Here is a 24,549-nt window from a genome sequence, read left to right as displayed (position 1 = left end):
CACACACACACACAGGCTTCTCTGACACACTGTCACTACCTAATCCAAATGGAAGCATGACCCCGGCACCAGTCACTGATAAGGGATGACAGTGTGGTAACAGCTGTTGTCCCAGAGGAACTGTCCGCCAAGGCCCCTCTGGTCTCCCCATTCAACCCTGCCAGGCCCTGCAAGACCCTGCAAGACCCTGGCAGGCATGCAACGTGAAGACCTGTGTTTATCCAAGGCAGCACTCTCTGTAATATTTCCAGAGCATAACACCAGCTGCTCACCGCTGACAGCTACCCCTACCCTGCATCATCCTTGGGAAGGCACAACAAGAGATAGAATGATGGAGGTTTGAGATAAGAATAGATAATGAGAGAAAAACTAGAGTGAAGAAAAAAAAATGAGGAAAGAGAAAGTGAGAAAACAAGAGCAAAAATACAGCAGAAGTGAAACAGATAGAGTGGGGAACATCACACTGTCTCTGTGCCATTCTTCAGACAGCTGCACAGCGTGAGTGAGAGGACCGAGCCTCAACCCCCTTAAAATTGAACTCACTCCCTAAATATTTCAGTGATGAGCTCTCTTCCTTATACTGCAGTCTGCAGTCGAGCCATCTCTGCAGTGGTCGAGCCACACTGCAGTTTTGACAGGTTGGGTGGCCAGAGGGAAGAAACGACTGACTTAGCTGTTTTAAGGTCATGTTGTCCTGTTGGGATGTTGTTTGTTTGTTTCCTTATAAGTCGAGGAATGACATGACGTGACATAACATGATATGACATGGCATGGCATTACATCTCATGAAAAAATTAGAATAAAATATGAGACAGGATGAGCTTCTATAATAGACAAAAGATTTGATGAAACTGTGATGAGGTTACCGGAGACTAACGAGGTGAAATTTAAAAAATGCTTGAATATCAAATGATGAGGGCAGACTAAACAAGATGTGAGAAGACAAGACGAGACAAAATTAGATGAGGCGAGACAAAACCAGAGGATTTTAGTGGGAGACCTCGTTTCAGATTTGTCTTTTTTTTTTTCACCTGGCATTCCTAACAGCTCCAAAAATACAACCCGCAGGGCGACACTTGATGGCAGACAACCAGCAGCAAAATAACTTCTAAATTTTCACTCTGTTCGTCCCTGTCAGATGCCTACACTAGAGCAGAGGTGGTATATGTGTGGACCAGAGGGGCTGCCCAGTCTGTGGTGGTGGCAGAGGATGGGTCCAGGTTAAACCAGTACGATCTGATGGGGCAGAGTGTGGACTCTGGTGTGGTGCAGTCAAGCACAGGTGGGTTTCAGTTTGGTAACATTTTGCTCTTAATTATACTGTTTGTTGCAAAATAAAAAAAATGAATAAATAAAATTGCAAAGGGAGGTTTTGTATTTTGAAATCATTAATTTGTGGCATTGTATTACCTAATTAAATCTGGTTACAATGATTTAAGTAAGACTTTCTTACTGCTCACTCACAAAAAAACCATCAGTCTCACTTATCTTGAAACAATTGACAGCTGCATCACTTCATCTGCATCTTTGGTGGCATCAGTTGTCGCTTTACAAATGACAGGCCATGTCCTAGATTCATAATTTCCCTACTGGCCATTACGTCTTTTTTCCACTTCCTCCTTTTGGTCCATTGATACTGGCAAAAATTAGTGACAGCATAAAATGGGTGACCTGTTTGCAGTCACGCTTGCTGCAGGCAGAAAGTAATTCTTAAGACAGCCGTAACCCCCAATCCATGCTTTGCTTTATTGGCAACACTCTCACATGTGACTGCACCTACCAGGCTTGTTTCAATAAGCTATGCTGACACATTAAAAATCCATTTCATTACTATTTTATTTGATCCACTTACTTATTTCTGTAGAACATTATAGGGGAAGTTACAATAGATGCCCCTAACATATACTTCTTAAGTAAATTTAAATAAAGCTTAATTCTCCCTGACTTCTTAATGTCCTCTGTCTACCAACCACAGGAGAGTATGTTGTGATGACAACCCACTTCCACCTGAAGAGGAAAATTGGTTACTTTGTGATCCAGACATATCTACCCTGCATCATGACAGTCATCCTCTCCCAGGTGTCTTTCTGGCTCAACAGAGAGTCCGTCCCTGCCAGAACTGTGTTTGGTGAGTCGTCTGCTCTCTTCTCCTCTAAACAAATAGAAATGAAATTGAAATGAATTAAATCTGTTCTTGGAAAATCATTGTGAAAGATATGATGATGAGACATTTGGCCCCTCAAAATTACAGTGCCTTTGGGCAAGGTACTAAACAAACTGGGCTGTTTAAAAAATGCTGAACTGATATAATAAAATGAAAAAAAAGTCCCTCAAAATGGAACAAATACATGGCAAGCCTCTTAATATCATAATTATGTCACGATTTAACATTTTATAGCGATTTTACTAAATGATGTCTGTTCCATTTGGCTTTGGACTCAATATAAGCAACTGTAAGACACACAGTTCAGCCACATACAGCTTCAGCAGCAGCAGTCAATGACCCTTGACTGCAGCTTCATTTCTTTCCACCAAGACTGAAAACATATCTCTGCTGTATTTGCTACTATGTGAACAATGCATTTTAATTTGCTATACAAGATATGATTTCTGTGTGAGGGAGGCTGCTTCCAAAAAAGGTTGGCGTCCCGTTGTTTTTACTCATGGTATTACAGTATTTTGATTGACTTTGATGACTTTCTGATTAACAATCAAAGTAAAGTGAAGAGTGTGATGTCTAGACTCTACGCTTTACATCACTGGAGACAGATTCACTGATATGGACAAAAAAATAATTATTCATTTAAGGGAATAGTTCAACATTTTGGGGAATATTTCTTGCTGAAAGCTCAAAAATGGCCCCAAAACATCTCTAAATCTCACTAATTAACACTTATCTAAATTATTTAATTTGTGCAAAAACAGAAATGGAAAAAGGACAAGTTGTAGTTCTACATGGTGTAACTATTTCTTGGCACACAGTGACCGGGTACATTAACTTGCAAGAGTCTCTGCTGGTTGCCTGGCAACCTCATAGTGACGACAGAGTGATATCGATCTTCTCATCAAACTCTCTGCAAGAAAGCTATAAGCATATTTGCCAAAATGTCGAACCATTTCTTTGAAGGATATTAAATGTTAAAAGATTAATTGAACTATTACATATTCTATCCAAAATACATTGTACAATATTTCTATTCTATTCTATTCGGCCTCTGCACCAATGAGGTGAACAAGAACTTTAATCAGCTGTGGCTGGCTGCAGTAGAATTTGAAGCACAAGGCTCAGTGTGAATTTAGATTTACGTGCTCTGAATGTGTGTCTACAAGCGTGTGTGTGTGTGTTTGCGCCTGTCCGTGTTTGTGTGTGCACTCACACACACTGGCTGTGTGTGTTATGTGCATGTGTCTGGGCATGTGTATATGTGTGTTTGTATGTGTCTGTGTATGTGTGTGTATCTGGTGTGTATCTGTCTGTCTGTCACACTAAGGTCTTACATAATGCTGCCCAAAAGGAAAGCTCTTGCTAGTCTGCAGCATGCTCTGTATCAGCAAAGCACAGCAGCAGGCAGAATGTCCTTGAGTTACCTCACCCTACACTCTTTCTTCTTCTTTTTCTTCTTCTTCTTCTTCTCTCTCTCTCTCTCTCTCTCTCTCTCACATGCTCTAACTCTCGCTTCTGCTCTCTCCTCTCTCTCTCTCTCTTCTCATGGATGTCAGTGTCTCCTCTGGCCCACTACTTAAAGAGCTTTCCCAGAAACATTATACAGGCACCAGATTTTGCAGCTCTGCAGTCTCCAGCAGGTTTTTCTAACATTCCTGCAATGTTTTGGTATCTGTGTGTGTGTGTGTGTGTGTGTGTGTGTGTGTGTGCGCATGCCACAGCTAGCTACCTGCAGTGCTTGTCATGTGTCGAGGGGAAATGAGGATGGCCTAGATTAGATTCGAACAACTATCTAGGGCATGTGTGTCCCTCATGCTATCATTGCAGGTTCTGCTTCATGCGATTACATGCATGCTGCGTATGGATACATGCACACACACACAAACATACGCAGTTCAATAAACACATATACATGCTTTGAAGTCACAGACCAACACAGCACCACAGTATAGGTAGGTCATTCGTGTGATTAATATGCATCATCTGAGATAGCAGATGAATGAGCCTGTTCTTGAAAGAGGTTACAATGTCAATATCGCTGTAAATGAATCATTAAAAAGACATAGCAGACAATCATGATCTTTCATTGCCATCTTAATCCTTTCACTATCATCTAAGTCAAAGATTTATGTAGTATATCAAACCATTGTACACGTGTCTAGTGCTATTAGGATGAAAGAGTACATTCAGCTGTCTTGTCACAAAGGTTCTTATATTGCTTAAATACTTTATATCTTTATCTTAGTGAATCATATGCAACAACAAGCTACCTGGTGATCAATTTAAACTCTAATAATGCATAGGATGTTAATGTTACATAAAGGTTAATGTCTGGTAAGGTCACAGTGCATGCAATGTTCACTGTGTACAGGGCGAAATGTGTCTCAACACTTCTGGTTCAATTTTTCTTGTTGTGACTTTATACTGTTGTATTTACTGATTATTTTGAAAGCTGCGCTTGTAAATTGTGCTTTGTACATTCAATGAGTATGATGTGTTTTGAGGCAGGCAGCTGAAGGCTTGACAGGAGCAGTTTCAGAATGCCGATAAACACTGGATGTACTGCAGGCCCCTTTTTGACGCGCTTGTAATTTTACATGTCTGTATCGTGGCTGAATAAGCGCCCGAGTCACTTTTACATAAAAGTCATGACAGCAATCTTACTAGGTCACGCTAGTAACATTTCTGTAACATTTGCAACACGGCACTGAATGCAGTCACATTAAAGTAAAGGCTACAACAGCACAAGGTTAAGTAAAAAAGAGAGATATTACTGTAAATGCATGTCTTGTTCTTTCTTATTAAGAGTACTGTGATACATGTATCAGTTAGTTTATCATCTCTTAGGTATCAAGAAAATAAAATTGGTTTAACAAACCACAAAACTGTGAATGAGCCAAAACTCAACCATACAACCAAAAGGATAATCAGACCAGCGCTGCCCCCTTATATTTTTGATTTTCTTTTAGCTTCAATTGCACATGTGAACGAATGAATATTCAGCAAAATGCTTTATATATAACATCTGGGAAAATAGGAATGATTGAGACTCCCAGCTTCACGTCTTGCCATTCCTTGTGCACTGCAAAAAATCATAAAGTAGGCTGCAGAATTCTCTAATAAATGATTGATTTGATTTAAATAAAAAAATATTCAGGGTGCAAATCAGGGACAAGCATCACTCATGCCCATGGTGGTCACTGATTATGATATTAAAGACAAAATATTTAAATCCATCCATCACTGATGCGGTATGTGAGCGAACAGAAAAAAACTCTCCCCACTCATATCATGACTTTAAAATTAATTGCTGTTTGTACCACCACTCCCTCTCACTCACCAGGTGCCAAATATCACGCAAGCTTTGTCTCTTTCTGTTAATGTCCTGTCATGTCTGAATAAAGCTGTAAGGAACATTTACATAAAGATTACAAAAAAGCCATTACCTAAACAGATACACGGATGAAGCCAGTAATGTTACATATCCCTTGTCTGAAAAGGGATCTAGGAATACAAAACCCCCAAATCATTAAAATAAAATACAATGTTTATATTCAATTATTTACTAATTATTCATATTTACTGTGGGAGGAATGACTATACTGCATGAATACAGTCATTCCTCCCCATACACAACTTGGTTTCCCTTTATTTTCATTTTAGAGCAGAATCACAATGTATCAAACAGTGCACCAATGCTAAGAATAAATAAACAACTATCGTAATACTATATTTGCTCTCTTATTACTACAGACATGATCAGGTTTATGTTTCCAACACAGATGTCCAAAGCTGACACATAAACCCCATTAACTTGAGCAAAGGCAGCATTGAAAACATTGTTTAAATTACATTATGTGACTATGAAGCACAGCCTCTGCACTAAATCTTTTTTCCTAAAGCCTGCCCTGTAGATGAATAGGCAATTTAAAAACACAGCAGTGGGTAGAGTTATCTTATTTATCACTGTGCCGATTAAGAGGCTGATTAGTTTATAGCCAGTTTGGTGTAGTGGAAAACTGTTGGCGATTTATTTGCAGTTCAGATGAAAACCAAAAGGAAACAGGCACTGATAGTGCTGATATGGTGCTCTCTCTTACCCACCCCACCCCCGCCCCCTCTCTCTCTCTAAGCTGTCAGGGACAGCAGCGCTCAGAAGATTAGCTCACTTTCTTCTCTCCTCTTTAAGAACGATTGGCTGGATATTTATTGGTTCTCCCAAGACGCTGTTTAATGTATCTGCTCATTAAGCAATAACACCTAGTGTGTATGTGGGTGTGTGTATTGTAGTTTGGTTGTGTATGTACACAAGTGTGAGCGTGTGTCAATGTATGTGTTTCTTCGCTATATGTGCACATGTTGGTTGTGTGCCAGTGGGTGCTCATAAATTCATGAATACTAGCTGACAACATTGTATGTGTGAGTGTGTGTGTGTGTGTCACAATTCACACAGCTGTGGTGATGGCACAGTCATTTAATTCACCTGCCAGTCAATATGTCAATTTATCTTTTCATTTATGTAAATCAGAGGTGACGTAATGATGCTAGAGGTAATGTGTTTCTGAGTCAGACCCCCCCTAAGGCTTCAGTTATTGATAAGGCATGAATAAATGAGTAGCCGCTGCACAGTGGAGATGATGATAGACATCCAACAAAGACAGGTTCGCTCCTGGGACTGGTTTAGGGAATATGAAGAGTTGTTTGACAAGCCGCGACACAACAATCATGCTCACTCATCAACAGTATTTACAACTTACACGAGACTGGTACGCTCATTAATTTATTAGTATAAGATCCAACTGATGATCTATATGTTCCTATACAGTAAGTGAGCAAATTAACTACAACTAAAATGATCTGTGATATACATGAGAGCTACTACATCTTCTAAAAATTACATTTATTACATTTTTATTTGCATTATTTCTATTATGGGAATATGATTTTTTTTTTGTATCAAAAATGACATCCAAATGCTATTTATTATCAGCATAATGAGGAAACATGTATATTGAACATATCTTCAAACTGTTCAGTGCCGATGCAAAATGTTCATCTGCAAAACATTCACTGTCAGTGTATTTCATTTGTTTCCCCTACAATATTAATTACAGGCAAAAACATCTTATGGTTATGTTTAGTGCAGTTTAAGCATGTCAGACTGTCTTGATTGAAAAAAATGTTGCCAGTGAAGGGAGTCTAGAAACATCTTTGTATCTTTGCTGCTAATGTGTGACAATTATTGTCTCTACTTTGCTCAGGTGTAGTTGTGCATTCTGATGGAGAGTTTGTAGCACATTAACAACAAAAATTGCAAAGCCCTCTTTTGACTAGGTATACGATTTGAATCATATTTAAAGGATTGTGTATTCTTTGAGTGAGCAGGCGTCCCACTTCACTATGTCCTTTTGACCTCATCCCACATTTTGGTTGTCATGTTAGATTGGTTGCATACTCAGTCAAAACATTGTCAGAAGCTAATCTCTGCCTGCAACCAGTGAGCATGAGAGTAGAGAGAGGGAGACAGAGAGAGAGAGAGCACAGCCATTGTTTCTGAAGGCTCACTCTCCTCCACAGAGATTTGTCTGAGGCTTGGCTGTGATCCAATGGCTGAGCAGTACGTTTTACTCACCGGTTTGAGAATGGTCAGATTAGCTGAAGCCCGTCATTCAAGGGTTGTCAATCAAGTGTTGAAGTTAGTACTACCAGTCAGCAACAGAGCAAATAAAATGTCAGAAAGATAAAAATAAAACTGTGAAAGATCACTTCTAATCTGACACCTCCCTAGAAAAATGAGGAAATCAAACAATTAAAGAGAAACTGTTGGACAGCAGAAAGAAGACAGAGAAAGAATAAATGAATGGTCAATTATCAAATTTTCCGTGAACAGCTGAAATTTACAATAAGGCTATAAAACATGCAAGACAAGCACAGTTCTCACAATTGATAACCGACATCCTGAATAACCCCAAAATCTTCTTTTCAACCATTGACCATTTAATTAATCCTGTTTTTATGGAGTCTAGCAGTATGTCCACCAACTCGAAATGTGAAGAATTTGCAGTCCACTTCATAGATAAAATAGACACCATTTGATCAAATTTATGTTAATGTCAGCCTATGAATCTTAATACCCCAGAACCTTTGTTTTTATGTGAGGAGGTTCAATTTTAGGTCCTACACTTTTTAGCCTCTACATGCTGCCACTTGGAAACGTCATCAGGAGGCATGGCATAAATTTCCATAACTATACTGATGACACACGGTTTTACATTGCGGTGTCTCCTGATGACTCAGGGCCAATAGATGCCCTTCTTAACTGTATTTTAGATATCAAGTTATGGATGGCTAAGAAATGTCTACAGCTCAACCAGGACAAAACTAAAGTCTTGGTTATTGGTACTGAAGCTTAGAGAGACAAACTATATGCAAAACTGCAAGTACTGGCATTAAAGGTAGAGTCAGTCATTCTGGAGAAAGATTGTTGATATTTGTACTAAACACCCAAACACATACACACCTCCTTTCATGCTCCTTCAGAAGCTACGCACCCCAAATTCATGGACACGCATTGCCAAGGCACTGACCAAAAGAGAAATATGGTGGAATCCAGAGTGTCAGCTGTAGCATCACTTCTGTTCCTCTCACACTTTATCACAAGCGGACCAAAAAAAAAGAAATCGCCACATGTGAGCACAACAGTCCATCCCTACTCTTTGCCTCTCTGCGACCTCATCACTTCTCACTCGACCTGCGTTCTGCGTGTCTGTCCATAGAAGCAGCCATCTGTCAGCTGCAGCTCCTGGAAAGCTGAGAGGACAGTGGCCGGACAAACCTGGCCTTCACCAGGGTGACTGACAGCAGAAATTTACTGAACCAAAATAATTTGCATGTCAGCTCCATGGGAACAAATCGCCAGTGTTTGTATTTATTGATTAATTGATTAAATTAATAAGTTCAAAACACATATACAGCGCGATATTTGTGTGATTTAAACAGTTGCCTACTCAGATTACACTTCACTAAACATGACAGAAACAGACTCAGAATGTAAAAAAAAACATGCGGGGTCTCTGTGAGACTGTCTCTGATTCAGTGTGTATTGATACATTTAATAAAATGGAAGCATTTCTGTTGCGTGAGAAAACACTTTCCATGTGAATTGGTCACTGCCTCTCTCAGTCCAGTTTGCCAGCTCTCCCCCAACATTCATCCCATGCTGGGACGGGAGAATGTCATGTCCGCACACAGACAGCTGCTCTTAGGACTTCCCCCTGTCCTGTGCACGAGCATGAACGTCCCCTGCTGATTGGCTGGAATAGTGTTGTGTGGCTCACTCTGAACCACCATTTTTACATGCCCATTTACAAGAGCCAGTGCTGTGTACGGACACCGGATTTTTTTTTCAGCGCACACAGAGAAGAGACAGCTAGTGGACCGTGAGGAGATATTCACTGAATTTGACAAAGAGTGTATTGGATTAGAATCGCTGACCCCACCTTTAAACCCCTGTCAACAAGTAAAAAATGCTAGGAGTTATCTTTGATTCAGATCTTAGTTTTGAAGCTCACATTAGAAAACATAACTAAGAATGAATTTTATCATTTGAAGAACCGTTTCTCTCTCAAGCCAACACAGAGACACTAATGCACACTTTTGCGTTGTGGTCTCCCTAAAAAGAATATAGCTCAATTACTTAAAAACTCAGCTGTACATGTGTTGACTAGGACCAGAAAGAGTGCACACATTACACCAATTTTAAAGTCTCTGCAGTGGCTACCTGTCTGCTTCAGAATTGATTTTAAGATCATTTTATTGGTTTATAAAGCTCTTAATGGTCTTGGTCCTACCTATTAATCAGATTTGCTTTTAGCCTATGAACCCTCAGGTCTTCTGTTTGTGGCCTTTTAATTACCTTATGTCAGAACAAAAACCCACAGTGAGGCATCCTTTTATTACTATGATCCATGTCTCTGGAACAGCCTTCCTGAAGACCTGAGGGCAGCAGAGAATGTTGATATTTTTTGAAGCAAATTCAAGAGCAACTTTTCAGTCTGGCTTTGAATTGAATTGTATTTATTTGTCTATTTGTTTAAGTATTTTAGTCTGTTTTACTTCTCGGGAAATCCTTTTATTTTATTCTTTATTTTCTGGATTGTTTTCCTTTTAATACCCTGCCTTTTATTTCTGGTTTTACTTACATCAATACATATCCTCTCTTTGTTTGGAGTTTTTATTCATTTATTTATTTATTTATTTCATACCTCACTTTTCCATTATTACCTTATTTTGCTATTTTGAGTTTTTATCTATTTTTGATCCTGCCTTTGGTGTTCTCTCATTGCAAATTGATGAGATTTATGATAGCGTTTCCTCAGTTCCTGTTTTTATTGAGTGCTGGTAGCTAGTGAGTGATTGATTACAAAGTCATTTATCGCTTTGTGTGTAGTTATTGTTTTATTGTGTGAAGCACTTTGTGTTACATTTTGTTTGCATGAAAAGTGCTATATAAATAAAGTCTGACTAATTGATTGATAAATATTAATAAAAAATAATACACAATTACTTTGCACTTTATGCTGAAAAATTATTTGACCTTAAGGGACAAAGTTGAGTTTAAAAAGCCAATTTATTTTTTGTCATACCAGGAGCAATTTATTTTCTAATCTCCAGCTTCTTACAGGCAGTCAAGCACTAAAAGTCTATCAGACAGATTAAACTGAGAGACCTTAACTTTGAATTCTATAAGTTTACCTTGTTTTATCAGAAACTGATCAAATAAGTGGACATTATCTGCTCCGCATTTTCCAAAAATGCCCATTTGGACTGTTTGCCTGTGTGCAGTCAAACCTTTTCTTGCCTGAGGCAGCAGTGATAGCTCTTCCACCTTGAAATAGTCCGTCTTGCCTTGTCATTCATCACCTTAAATCTCTAACTTAGTTTCCTCCAATTTGCTTTCTTGCACCATCTTTCTTTATATCTTGACATTTTTTTTTCTACATTTCGATATTGCCCTGTTCCCTGTGTGTGTGTGTGTGTGTCTGTCTGTCTGCAAACAGAAGCAAAAACCTTATTAGAAGATCATATAAATCAAGTGTCAGTGCTTGTGCACACTGAGCTAAATTGAGTGGAAGGGACTCTCAAGAATTGAGTTACACCACTATTAATCCAGTTAGAACTTTCCAGATCAGTGACTTTGTTCATTAACAGCCTTCAAAGCCTCAAGTCTATTAGTTACAACATGTCAAATGGAGTCATTTAAAACCAGCTCTGGAGTCATGTTCTAATGAATCAACTTGCTAGTGTTCTAAATGATTCCTAAATAGGGCTATAACTAAACAGAAACACTTGCTGGACGTTGAAAATGCATACCTGCCCACCTTGTTAGCACAGTTACACACACACACCTTCACACATGCAGATGATTGTAAACATAGACACATGCAACCCTCAAACACATAAGTGCATGCAAGCAACAATGCAACGCTTTATGACGGTAAAAGTCATGCATTGTTCCAATTTTCTACACCAAATGTTCTTATTTTTTTCTTTTCATTTTCTCTTGTGGTAGTAAGACATTGGAGGAGTTGGAAGACTTGTTTCCATGACAACAGAGCTTGTCAAACACAGTAAAGTATATATGATTCCAAGCATCGGGGCGTTTTTGTGAGGACTTGTGTAATACCCAGTGGTGCTGCCTTTATCCTCCCCCACAAAAGTAACTGATTTACTGGCAAACAAACTACCTGACAGATTGACAAGACTCTGTTGCCACCCACCGTTCCATCCACCATCCCTTACCTGCCTTCATCCCTTCTAACCATTGTACCCCGTGTATCTCCAGATATACATATAGGCCTTCATCCTCCTCCAATGAATGTATTATGATTATGCAGTTGTTACCCGTAACCACAACTGTCCCTTTGAACACTTATTCATCTCCCTTCCCTCCATCTTGAGGAAAGGATGTGAGGTGGCACTCTTTTGTGCTCCAGCTCCAGCTGAGGGGCTGTACATGATTGCTGGCTAAATCACTTTGCACTGGCTGTTCTCCAGTGGAGAATGTTCTGGCACCCATCTCATAAGCATAAGTGACACCTTAGTGCTAGAGTCATACACCGCTGGGAACCTCAAGACACTGTTCTTAACTTGTTATAGTTTTTAACTGTGACACCAAGCTGGTGTTTCCAGTCAAATTACACCTGAATGTGACGCACTGTATGTGTTCATTCTACACCTTATTTTTGCATGCAACAGTGAGATGTTGCATGGAGGATAACCTAAGTCTTTTGACTTTTGATTGGAGCCTCATCTCATTCTTTTAGCATTCACTTTTTTATTTATCATGACAGTGTTTCCCTAATCTCAACCAAGTGCTTATACTGTAATTGCCTAAACATCAGCACCTTAATTATGCTGAACTTGCCTTCAGCAGATATTTCAAGGAAAACAAAGGGTCACAACAATAACAAAATGTGTTTTTTTCCTGCATTGATTTTTGCTCATGTGCGGTCCAGCACCATGTACATATTTTATATTCCTTTAGGGAAAACAAATGACAAATGTGGCAGGTGAACATTTGCACCAACATTTAAAATGAATGTTTTGTGGATTTGTCCTTAAAAGTGCAGCACAGGCTCCACAAAAACATTTTTAGCATATACAAATTAGCTGTATATGAACATAATTGAGTTGGAAGGTTGTGAAAACCTGGTAAAAAAAATTGTGACTAAGCATCACTTAAGATTTTCATATCTCCTACTGCCATGCATTCCCACAAAGCATTCAATTTCCCTACTTAGCAGTGGGTACAGTGCATAACGTGGTCATGTGTGGATTTATGACATCACACAACTGTATTAATACACTTAGTATAAAGATGGCTTTCATATTGTACATCTCAGTGTCTGTGTTTAACTGTAGGTCGTTTTTTTTTTTTTTTTTTTCCTTCAAATTGTCAAGTGCAATCACACCATGTGTGACAATTAGGCAGGAGTTACTGTTACTGATTATTCATGTATGTCCAATTCAACAAATTACTTATCTGGGACATTTGATGAAAGAACATGCAATATATTCCTCAGAAACAACAATAATTTACAGCAAAATAAATAACGTTGACCCACTTATTTGTTATTCCCTTTCAAGTCATAATTAAGATGAGAAATGTATGACCACGCACCCTGTGTACCTACGATGCAGATCCAGTAAATCCATCAGAGGTGTCTTGTTCAGTTATGGCTAATGACCAATCATTTATTTGGCTCTGACTAATGAGAACATAATAATCATCCTTTATGCTTCATGTCACAGCACCAAGTCAGCAATGCCAAAAGCAAGAGAAAGGCGAGTGGGAGAATGAGGAGTTTGTGATTCATCACTTAGCACTTCATCAGAATTGAGGAGGAAGAAGAAGAAGAATTCATAATTCTGAGGGGAAAGAGTAACATTGCAGGACACATGTAATAACTCAGTACCAGCTGCTTTTGCATCTCAGAGGGCATGGACAAAATAACAGGAACACTGTACAATACGATGCAATCCAATCCAAATACTAAATGTATGAAGGTTACTGTATATAAATAGCCATTGTTGCTATAGAATGTGTCAGAAAGGTGTTGAGTAAACAAAATAGCTATTTTTGAAGCTTTGGTTTGATGATTTTACTGAGAAAATATTCTATCGTTATTCTTTAGTCACCTTGTGGCCACCATTCCCTCTTACTAATGCAGGTCTCCTTTCTTTATAACTAAATATTCAATATTAAATATCATTATATATATATATTATTAAATATTTTTGTAACTGCAATAGCCTTTAAAAATTGTGAGTCATATAAAGTTAAACACCAGTTAACAGCATTTAGCAGCTTTATCAGAGGTACTTTATTTTCATTTGTGTGTTTTGAAGTCAACATAAAGCGACTGCCGGGGTACAAAGAGGCTGGAGAGTCTCTGCATGGATTTGATAATACATTAGTTTCAAACACACTGAAGTGACTATGAAGTGAAAAAAAGTCTTAAACATCATAACAATATATACCAAACAAAATAAAATTACATTGGCAAAGAGGAACAGATGCTTAACTTCCCGGAAGACAAATTGCAACCCTATAACCCACCGTTGCTGTTCCTGTTATTTGCTCTACCCCACATGGCCTTATTTTCTCATATTTTAATCAAAAGATTTTCTTTGACTTTCCTAAGGATTAGTCTGAGAGTTAGTCAGTCAACAATGGTTTTACATTTTCTTTTAAACATGTGTGTCTTTGTGTGTGCACATGTGTGTTTGTACAAAAACATGTCTCTCTACATACAGCATGTGTGTGGGAGGGTCCTCTCTGCATCTTTTATAATTCCTGTACAAGCCAGCTGTTCTACAGCTCCCCTCATGATAGCCCAGGCTGAATCAGTGGATTGTTTGCTGCTTGGGCTGATGTTATTTGGTGTGTAAACATCTGCAGTAGCCTGTTCTGTGATGAGCACTGCATCATTAGATATACCCTGACCCAGTTCCTCTCGTTCTCTGTACGGATTCTCATCTGAGCTTTCAGTGATTTTCGAGGGCTGACATGTATGTTACATGTTTTTCATTGTTAATTTTATTGTAACTGCTTTTGCGTTGGTGTGCACGTCAAATTTAGGGAGAAAACCTATTTTTCTTGCATACTGTTAGTCAGCAGCAGTATCCCTGAGGTCAACTGCATCTTCTTGCTGCATCTGTGTAAATCTCTACCTTTTGAGTCTATTAAAAGAACAAGCTTCAAGACTGTATCAGCTGCTCAGATAGATCAATGTGAATGAACTGATCGCTCATTTAATATATATATATATATATAAAAAAAATAACTTTCCATGTTGTGTCCCTATATGATGACATCTTTAAATTGCTCCATATTAGCAAATATAGTCCATATATAGAATGCATTGGTCATGACTCACAATTTTCTGATATATGAAATTCATGAAGGAGGTACTTTATTTTTTATTTTATAGTGTTTCACTCTTCTTTTTTGATATAATTAATAATATCAATATACTTCAAATATTTTCTTTTCATATATTTATGTTACACAAATGAGTAATGATAGCAACTGAATGATCTGATATTTGATTAGATGTCACATCTCGATCTTGTCTGTGTGTCTCCCTACAGGAGTGACTACTGTCCTGACCATGACCACACTCAGTATCAGCGCCAGGAACTCTCTCCCTAAAGTGGCCTACGCCACCGCTATGGACTGGTTCATTGCTGTCTGCTATGCCTTTGTCTTCTCTGCCCTCATTGAGTTTGCCACAGTAAACTACTTCACCAAGAGGGGATATGCCTGGGATGGAAAAAGTGTGGTGCCAGAGAAGGTATTTGAAGCCTGTCTTAAATTAGTTATGCTCCTAAGGAGTCCCTGCATTAATAGAACAATAGAGAAGATAGACAAAAGCTTTGACCTAATACAGTTTGTGAGGTGACAATATGGCACATGAAACATAAACGATCCCCATTTCATCAATCTCTTGTTTTAAAGAATCATTCATTTTTGCACAAGGGCAGTTAGTACATAACTGTTGAGAGAGCAAAACCAGGCAGGGAACATTTAGTTGTTGTTGCCAGCTCATCTCATAGAAAATTCAATTTGTGTAACATGACATGAACATTAATAGTTTAGTGTTCATCTTGTGCTTTCTGCTCCACTTGTCTCTATGTTGCAGTTAGCAGCATGGTATTCTGCAATCTCCAGCTGTTTTTGAAAAAAAAAATAGAGACTAATATTACTTCATGGATAGCTGAATTTAACAGGAATAACTGTCAGGAATTCATATTTTTCAACTCAATATTCTTAATGTTACTGAATATTCACAAGGCAGTCACAAGGCTGTGTAAAAGATATAAAATGTATCTTTAAACAAGCATTGTTCACAGTAATGAATGTCACAGTCCAAGCGCCTGATGATGTCCGTAACCTGAACTCTGTATCCTTTTTTTACTTTCCCCAACAAACAAAAACAGCAAAAGAAGAAGAAGGAGTCACTTCTGAAGAAGAACAACACTACAGCTTACCCAGCCGCCACTGCTACAGCCTTTGCCCCCAATATTGCCAGGGACCCTGGATTGGCCACTATTGCCAAAAGCGCCCCACCACCCCCAACTGAGCCCAAGGAGGAGCCAAAGCCCAAGCCTCCAGAGGCCAAGAAGACCTTTAACAGCGTGAGCAAGATAGACAGGATTGCCAGAATAGCCTTCCCTCTGCTCTTTGGAACCTTTAACTTGGTCTACTGGGCAACCTACTTGAATAAGAAGCCCAAATTGCAGGGGATCAATCCACACTAATCCATGTTTCATTCCTTTTAAATTATATCTGTAATTATTTCTTTTTCTTTCTTATTCCTCCAAAAAAAAAAAAAAAAAGGTGTTTATTTTCAGACAAACATGGTGTCCATGCTGGTTTGAATTCCCTGTTGTTGCATTGCTTCTATGTTTACCTAAATTTTGAAGATTTTGAAAAAACAAAATAGAGAAAAAAAGAATGATAACGATACAGACTTTTGAAAGGGTGTTCAGGTCTGGGAGGATGCTACTAAGAAAATGCTACTATAAATACAGTATATAGCCAAGAGAATGCTATTCTACAACTGCACATAGCCCAAACTTGTTAGGGGCTTTTGTTTCTATGTTTGTTTTCTTATTTTATTTATTTATTTTTTTTCTATTTTATTTAAACATGAAATCACAGACATGGTAAAAAAGGCACTTGTGTATATGCATGGGCAGGGCATCTTATTATTTATGTTTGTTTATTCAAAATACGGATCAACATTGACTGATGGCTTAGTTTATTTGTTATCAGCGGTGAAATGCTACGCTCAGTCTCTGTCAAAATATCTTCCATTCTCTGTAGATGTTTTATCAGATTAATTATGTCATTCTTCAAAATATGTTAGGGTTTCTGCAATAGCAATAAAACACGTCTCAGTGGACACACCATTTATTTAGGGATCAAGAAAAAAAATACAAAAAATTTCAGTCATCTCTGTGCTCAACATTGAAAATAATGTTTATTTCCTTTCACAGCATTGTAAATATTATCAAGTGTTAGAGATGTCAATATTATGTTTAAGCTTTGCAAAGTGTAACTAAAGGGTATGTTTATTGAATACATGGAAAAGTATTTTTTTTTATTTAATTTATTTTTGTTTCTGTTTCTGATACTTTCTACAAAAAAAAAAAAGAGTATATACTGGTCTAATTCACGCTTAAGTGACTGTTTCCTGCCAAGTTAGCGTTCCATTCAAAGCTGCTTTCACACTGAAGTAAAATATTATTCAACTGTGTGTTTGTGTACACACTGACGACAACAACAGCAACAACAACATCAACGGTGTAAACTGATATTGGATAGTCATGAGTAAGAATGTAAAAATCATCAAATTGAATCCTGGATTACATTTTACATTTAGAATTAAACACTCATTATTTACCTTTTTTGTTTGTTTTGTTTTTGGGTTTTTTGATTATTTATGGTGAGGCCTCATCTGCCAAAACGCCATTTAAAGCAAAGTAAAGTTAGCTTCACCTAAAGAGGGATGGGGCACATTGAGAAGGAGGAGAAGTGCCTTTTCCGTTTGCAGAGTCGGAGCTGTGATGGCTACTACTTTGTTGATTGATGGCGCGTCTGTATTTTCCATCCCACTGTGTCCCCTAACCCTGTTTTGCCATAGTCTCCATCTCCCTTCAGTTGAAAATTGAGACATAACACTCAGAAAGTACCAGCTACACTGCCTTCAGTATCACATGCCCGTTTGGACTCATTTGTTGCTGCTTGTTGGTGAGCAACAGCGAGAGACAGGGACAGAGACAGAAAGAGACAAAAAGAGAAAGGAGACGTTGAGATGAAGTGGCATTGTAATCTTACTTTAGCCGGCGCTGTGTTTCGCACAGAGGACTTGTCTTGTAGTTCTACGATAGTGATGAAGATGAATATATTTTTGTAGCATGATGTCAATCCCTCTTCCGAGAAAAACCAACAGAAACTAACGCAAATGTGAAAAGAATGCTTTTGTTTTTGTCTTGAACATTGCTTGCTCCTTTTTTTTTTTTTTTTTTTTCCTTTCAACTTCTAAAAACACACATTTTATTAGGGGGAAATGCTTCTTCTCTGATGTGGCACGTTACAGTTTCTGAACAGTCCATTTTAAATTATGTTAATGTAGCAATATTAATTAGCAAGGGCTTTTCTTAGGACCTGAACATGACACTCAGTCTGGGGGTGATTTCCATTGTAGCTTTACATTGACCCCTCCTACTTGTAGTTTCATCTGTATGCTGTACACGTAAATCTAGGAATTATTTAGATTTGGTCAAAGATATAACAGGCATTGTATTGTGTGTCCATCTTGGTTTGTGAAGCCTTTTGCCTCCCACTCTGACCTCGTTTCATAAAATCTCCACAGTTCTTGTCGGGGAGTGGGGGTGCATTGTATTGCATTATAGGCTCTGGGTGTGCTTTTTTTGAATATGTTTTACTGGGCACTGAACAGGCCGAAAGGCATGTGAGATCCCTGCAGACTTGTCTGTGTGTTTGTGCACTGGGGTGAAGATATCATGCTATCACCAGAGGGAATAGAAAGAGACATCGGTGGTTGTTGCTATTGTTATTATTTGCATTATCATTATGACCAATACTGAACCTATCCCCTAATGGCAGACTAATGTTCACAACCACTTAACCTACAAGCAGAGGGTCAAGGAACTGCAAAGTTCAGGATGAAGAGTTGTATAAAGATATCTGAATTCTAAACTACTGTATTTATGTTTATTATCATGAAGAAAATATATATATACATATGTAAAATACATAATGCATACAGTATTTGATTCTATTAATGAAGATATTAGCTAAGATGATGATGAATATTGTTTTGTATTATCAACCTATTGTTATGCATTTTGCACATTTAGAAGAACAATAACATTACATTTATGTAGTCAGCTTCGTGCTATGCAAGGACAGCTTTGAACCACATCATTGACCTTCTCTCCCGACCATTGTGTTTCAGATTTACAAGCTATTATAAAAATAAATAAATAAAAAAAAAAGCTTAGCTTTTATATCAGCTGCACACCCATTAGCTTTTTTATTAAACCATGGCTATACAGGGTGACATCAAAGAAAACAGCGGATTATCTCTTTTGTTTGCGCTTTGGATTTGTCAGTGGTTGAAGGGAAAATGGCTTTCATTGTGGATTGCACTTTTTCTCCAGAGACATGCAATAAAGTGATTGAACTGAAAAACCAGGAGCAAAACTGTAACAAGATCACCTTGTTATTAATAATATTTCTGTTCATTCCTCGAGCTTGTTTGTCATTACAAAAATGGAGGCAGGTGAAAATGTTATTTTGCTAAATGGATCATTTTGTTTATCTTTTGCTTTCCAAAGTTTAAAGATATTACAGGGAGTATCAGAAAGTTTTGACTTTCAAAGTAAAAGTGAATTTTGTAAACTTTTCTGATAGGAATATATTTAATAATCCCCTATCTTGTACTCCAAGCAGGATCAAACAAATGCTACACAGTAGACCTTTTTCAAATGCTTTTGAGCCAGGTCTGGTTTTGCTACATTTAATGCTCCAAGGAGAGAATGTGAAATATGAGGCACAGTGCAATCATGAGCTTCCAACTTTTACCTTCACACTCATATGCAGAGCATACATGTATATATCACATTTGTAGACACATCAGTCATTTATTTCATTATGTTTGATGCAAGGTCCATTGCAGTTCTCAGCAGCACTTGCTTTTCAACATTGAGTCTTTGGTTATTCCTAGATACCTATTGGAGTTTTTTCTTGTATTTTTATCAAGCAAAATATGTTCTGATTTTCACTGAAATGTAAAAAATAAACTAATTTTCTAAAGCACAAAAGTTGATTAGGGTAAGAGTAATTAGAGAGGGACAGTATACATATGGACATCAACAAACACACACTTACAAAACGCACACAAACATCCACATGCAGTACACAGGAATGTGATGGTAGTTCAATGATACTGAAAGGGTTCTGATGGATGTAGATGAAATGGTGAACCTTCTGTAAATGTTTTCTTTTGGTTATGATATGGCCCTGTAGAATCTGATTCTCTGCATTAGTCTTTAAATAAAAAGAAAACAAATGAAAGTCGTGGCTATACCTCTGTCCTTGTGATGTGGATTACCAGACACGGACACTTTATGCAGTTTTTCAAGGCAATTACAAGGATTTATTAACTCATTGAAAACATAGGTATCTGTCAGAGCATTAAGTATGAGCTTCGAGTGCACTGTACATCATCAAGTAGTAAAAGTAGAGATCATAAAATGCGTCAGTTTATGAATGTGTGTCACTTTTGTGTTTACAGAAACCAGTATTTAATGTGACGTGTGAAAAGATGTCAAGATTTGCTGGAAAAGTCTCATTGGACGGATGAATACAAAAAAAAAAAGATGGAATTAATTAATAAATAAATCAGCTATGTTGACAGGCAACATAAAATATACAGAATGTAAAAGTCATTGACCATAAAATAGTGGTGTCATTTGGGACAAGAAAAGCCTGAAACATGCCAGGGCAGAGTTTATACACTACATCTTTCCCCGGGCCTGTATTAGTGACCTTAATATTCTACTAGTAAATGATTAAATTTCCACTCCATTTGACGGGATGTTACAAATGTTTTAAATTAGGTGTTTGGTATAATTTTTCAGTACAGTATCTCCACTCTTTCCGCATATGCTCATCCACCTGCCTAACATCCTATAATATCTAGGTGAGGAGAATCATTACAGGTGACACATAGTTTGTAATCTCTAGTTTAATAAAATGCATGAGTATAGTATATTCTCATAAATGTATAACAGTGTATGAAGCAACTCATGCAGGTCCATCACTTTTTTAAGTTTGCTAGGTGTTGGGTTTAATATTCTGCACGTCAGAGCCCTCGCTTCTGCAACAGGACGATTACCCTGACTTTGAACCCTAACCCCAAACAACCCAACCCATAACCCTGCAGTATTTTCCCCATATTCCTAACTTTCCTAACTCCATATCCAATCTCATATTACTGTTTTTTTTTTTTCTACTGTTAATCAGTGACATTGAAATTCACTATTAAAATACAATATAATATAATAAATACATATGGTAAATTTACTGCACTTATACAGCACCTTTCTAGTCTTCCAACCACTCAAAGTGCTTATACCCTACAAGCCACAATCACCTATTCACACACACATTCATACGCTGGTGGCAGAGGCTGCCGTGCAAGGTGCCAACCTGTGCATCAGTAAGAATTAATCATTTACACACACTGATGGCACAGCCATCGGGAGCAGTTTTGGATTAAGTATCTTGCCCAAGGACACTTTGATACATGGACTGGAGGAGCCTGGAATCGAACCGCCAACATTCTGATTAGTGGACGACCCACTCTACCTCTTGAGCCACAGCCGTCACTATTAATCTGTCTGTAGGTATTTATGTTGTGGTTGAAACTAGCTTGAAGATCCGGGCATTACCTTGCAGTCCAACAGTTGCAAGCTCAAAATATTTAATCCAAAAAAGCACATTTATAAAAGCAAAGGTAGCTGTGGTAATTATTATCAGTGTGAGTTATAGTAATTGGCTAATGCCTGTCTTCAAGTCACCAAGAAAAGGCCAGTCCAAACTTCTCTCAACTGACATCTGTATTTTGTTCCCTATTGCTTTTCTTCTCACCCTTTCTCTTCTTCTCTTGCTGCCTCTGCTCTCAAGCCTCCACCTCATCCCTGTCTTCTCCCACCCTGCCACGAGATTTCAGGTGCAGGGGAACGTGCGCTTCTTCCTTAAAAGCATGTGAGCTGCCAAGCCCTGAGACTGTTATGTAATAAAGCTGCTTCTCGCTGGCAGAAGAGGAGCAGAGAGGAGAGGCTTTTTCTCTTTCTCTCTGCCTGGTTCTCCTCCTTCTCCTCTCTCTCTCTCTGTCTGTCACTTTTTCCCTCAGAGGCACAGATTTGGGGCTGATACATGGGGACATGTCCCACTCAGTCTTAGGCACAGAATGAATTGTACTCCAATTGTTTCTGCCTCAAATGCATATTCTGTTTTTTTTTTCTCTTAATCTGTGTTTTTAAACACACATTTGAATTTCACAAAAGCATTGCGTGGATGGCTATTCTCACAAGTACAAACACTCCTTTCCCTTTTAAAATAGCATCATCCTTTCCTTAGTCTCTTGTTTCCTGACGAACTCCATTTAGAAGAGCAACAGTCTGTCCATGAATCGTGTTTTTGCAGAAATAAATGCAAATTCAACCAATCCCTACATTATACTAAGCAATAGTTGCACAGAAAAAGACAAAACAGAAACATGATTACCAGTGACCACCCTTCTTAAAGCAAAAGAATTCAATTCAGTACGAATGCTACGTGCTCAGATTAAAATAATCAAACATTACATTTAATGAACTAGCATAACCTGCTAAAAACAGTTTGGCTAGCAGGCTAACATCCCAAAACTTATTTTCAGGACCTTGTGGGCTCCATTATCTAACACTGAAATGAATGCATGGTGAGTACTTTTACCATACTTTTAGTACATTTTGCTGGTAATACTTGTAACATGGTATTTTTACATTGTGGTACTACTTGAGTGGATCTACTTGGAGAGGATCTGCATATTTTTTCCACCAGTGGGATTTTGACATGTTTCAATCTGATCCTCTGAAGTGAACTTGTTCCAAAGCAGACTTGCCATGCAGCACAAGTTAAAATGGTGATTTACCACAGTCAAAATTGAGCCAGCTTTGTGATATTGGCAAAAGCATACCAAGGCCAAAGGTAGCTGGGTAACCTAATAATCTCTGGTAAATTACTTTTGTTTTCTTGTAGACTATACTTGACTCTGCTGCTTTGTTTTCCTTTGATTTTGATTGATTGTGGTTAGGAGTTTAGTGTGTCATTTCCTTGGTGTATGTTAGGCATTTATTTTCAAATTCATCTCTTCCCCCAAGAAGGAGTTTCATATTACGTTTTGTATAGCGCATGCTTGAATTTACACTTGGCTTTGAACAGCGATGTTGGTCTGTCAGTCGATCAGACGGCTGGTCGTCTTTCCACCACCTTGGTCCAGACAGAATATCTCAATTATCAGATGGATCGCCATGAAATGTAGTATATATCTATGCTCCCCAGAGGATGAATCCTACTGACTTTGGTGATCCCCTGACTTTTTCTCTAGGGCGACCAGTGGGTTGATATTTTTATTTTTAATGAAATATCTCGACATTTATTGGATGGACTACTGTTAAATTTGATAGAGACATTCATGGTTCCCAGACGATGAATCCTACGACTTTAGATGATCCAATGACCTTTCCTCTAGTGCCACCATAACATTCACATTTGTCATTTTTTTGTGAAACTCCTTAACAATGCTAGCATGGCTATAGACTCTTGTTTGACTTATATTAGATGTATGATCATATGCGACAATAGCAGATAAGTGGATTACGCTGTGTGATTATGCATTTTTATTTGTCTTTCTTCCCTTTTTTTGTTTCCTCTTCTCCCATTGGAATCCATTTTGACTGTTGTGAATCAGAGCTGAATATAGCTGATGATTTTTGCAAAGGAGCAAACTTCAAACTTTTCAGAGCTACTTTTCAAGCCTACAGGCAGTGAATGTTTGCTACTCGAGGGATACGTTTTTGGAATGTTATTGCAATTACAATTTTGTGGGCATCCTTTTTGAAAATGTTGCTGGTGGAAAGATGAAAATAAGTGCTACATTCAGCCTACTACTGTGCCCAGAGTATTTTACCATAAATTTGAGATTTCTCATGTTAATGGTAATGTTCTCCATCTGGATGATGGAGGCTACAGATCAGCCAAAAGTCACTCTGTCTTTCACACACATCAAAGGTACCTTGTGCCACATTCAATTCTCCAGGCTCTAAATTCCCAAGCAATAGCCACATCAGGGACTCACGTCTCCTGAGATTTCTATTAGTTCTCTCCCTGCTTGCTCATTTTTCCGTCCTTTTGCTTCAGCTTCTCAGTCTCTTCCATTGCCCGCTGTCTCTCTTTCCCCAATTACTCCTTTGGAAGACTCCACAGATTACTTGGCCAGGTATCAGGATCTGTGATTTGTTTTTCTCCCTCAGCTGAAATGAATAAATGAATACATAAACAGCAAGGAAAACGCAATTGAAGCAAAAGATAATTACTTTACGTTGTGCACCCACTGAAATTAAATGTTTCTGTTATAAAGGCGTTGTGCCCAAGGACAGCATTGTCTTGTTTGTTTTTTTGTTTGTTTGTTTTAAACACTATTTCCCATCTGTACACATGCTGAAAACATTTACATACAATA

The 24,549-nt window shown here is 38.1% G+C and overlaps 1 protein-coding gene and 1 long non-coding RNA gene across 3 annotated transcripts in view; one reads left to right on the top strand and one right to left on the bottom strand.

The window, feature by feature from the left end:
- Positions 1 to 2,099, bottom strand: part of LOC122995720 — a 43,710-nt gene extending 41,611 nt beyond the window's left edge. Inside the window, exon 1 of the long non-coding RNA XR_006406852.1 lies at positions 2,051 to 2,099. This is a non-coding gene — a long non-coding RNA (uncharacterized LOC122995720). The remainder of the gene's footprint in view (positions 1 to 2,050) is intronic.
- Positions 1 to 20,336, top strand: part of gabra1 (gamma-aminobutyric acid type A receptor subunit alpha1) — a 32,489-nt gene extending 12,153 nt beyond the window's left edge. For both annotated transcript variants that reach the window (XM_044371062.1, XM_044371063.1), the window contains exons 7-10: positions 1,139 to 1,282; positions 1,976 to 2,128; positions 15,320 to 15,522; positions 16,169 to 20,336. In XM_044371062.1, the coding sequence (XP_044226997.1) occupies positions 1,139 to 1,282; positions 1,976 to 2,128; positions 15,320 to 15,522; positions 16,169 to 16,489 (821 nt within the window). In that variant the 3' untranslated portion in view covers positions 16,490 to 20,336. The remainder of the gene's footprint in view (positions 1 to 1,138; positions 1,283 to 1,975; positions 2,129 to 15,319; positions 15,523 to 16,168) is intronic.
- Positions 20,337 to 24,549: the final 4,213 nt, after the last annotated feature.

The sequence above is a fragment of the Thunnus albacares genome, chromosome 13 (genome assembly GCF_914725855.1).
Source record: "Thunnus albacares chromosome 13, fThuAlb1.1, whole genome shotgun sequence".
Lineage (NCBI taxonomy): Eukaryota > Metazoa > Chordata > Actinopteri > Scombriformes > Scombridae > Thunnus > Thunnus albacares.
Note: the sequence above shows the minus strand (reverse complement) of the source record. Positions and strands in the feature narration are given on the sequence as shown.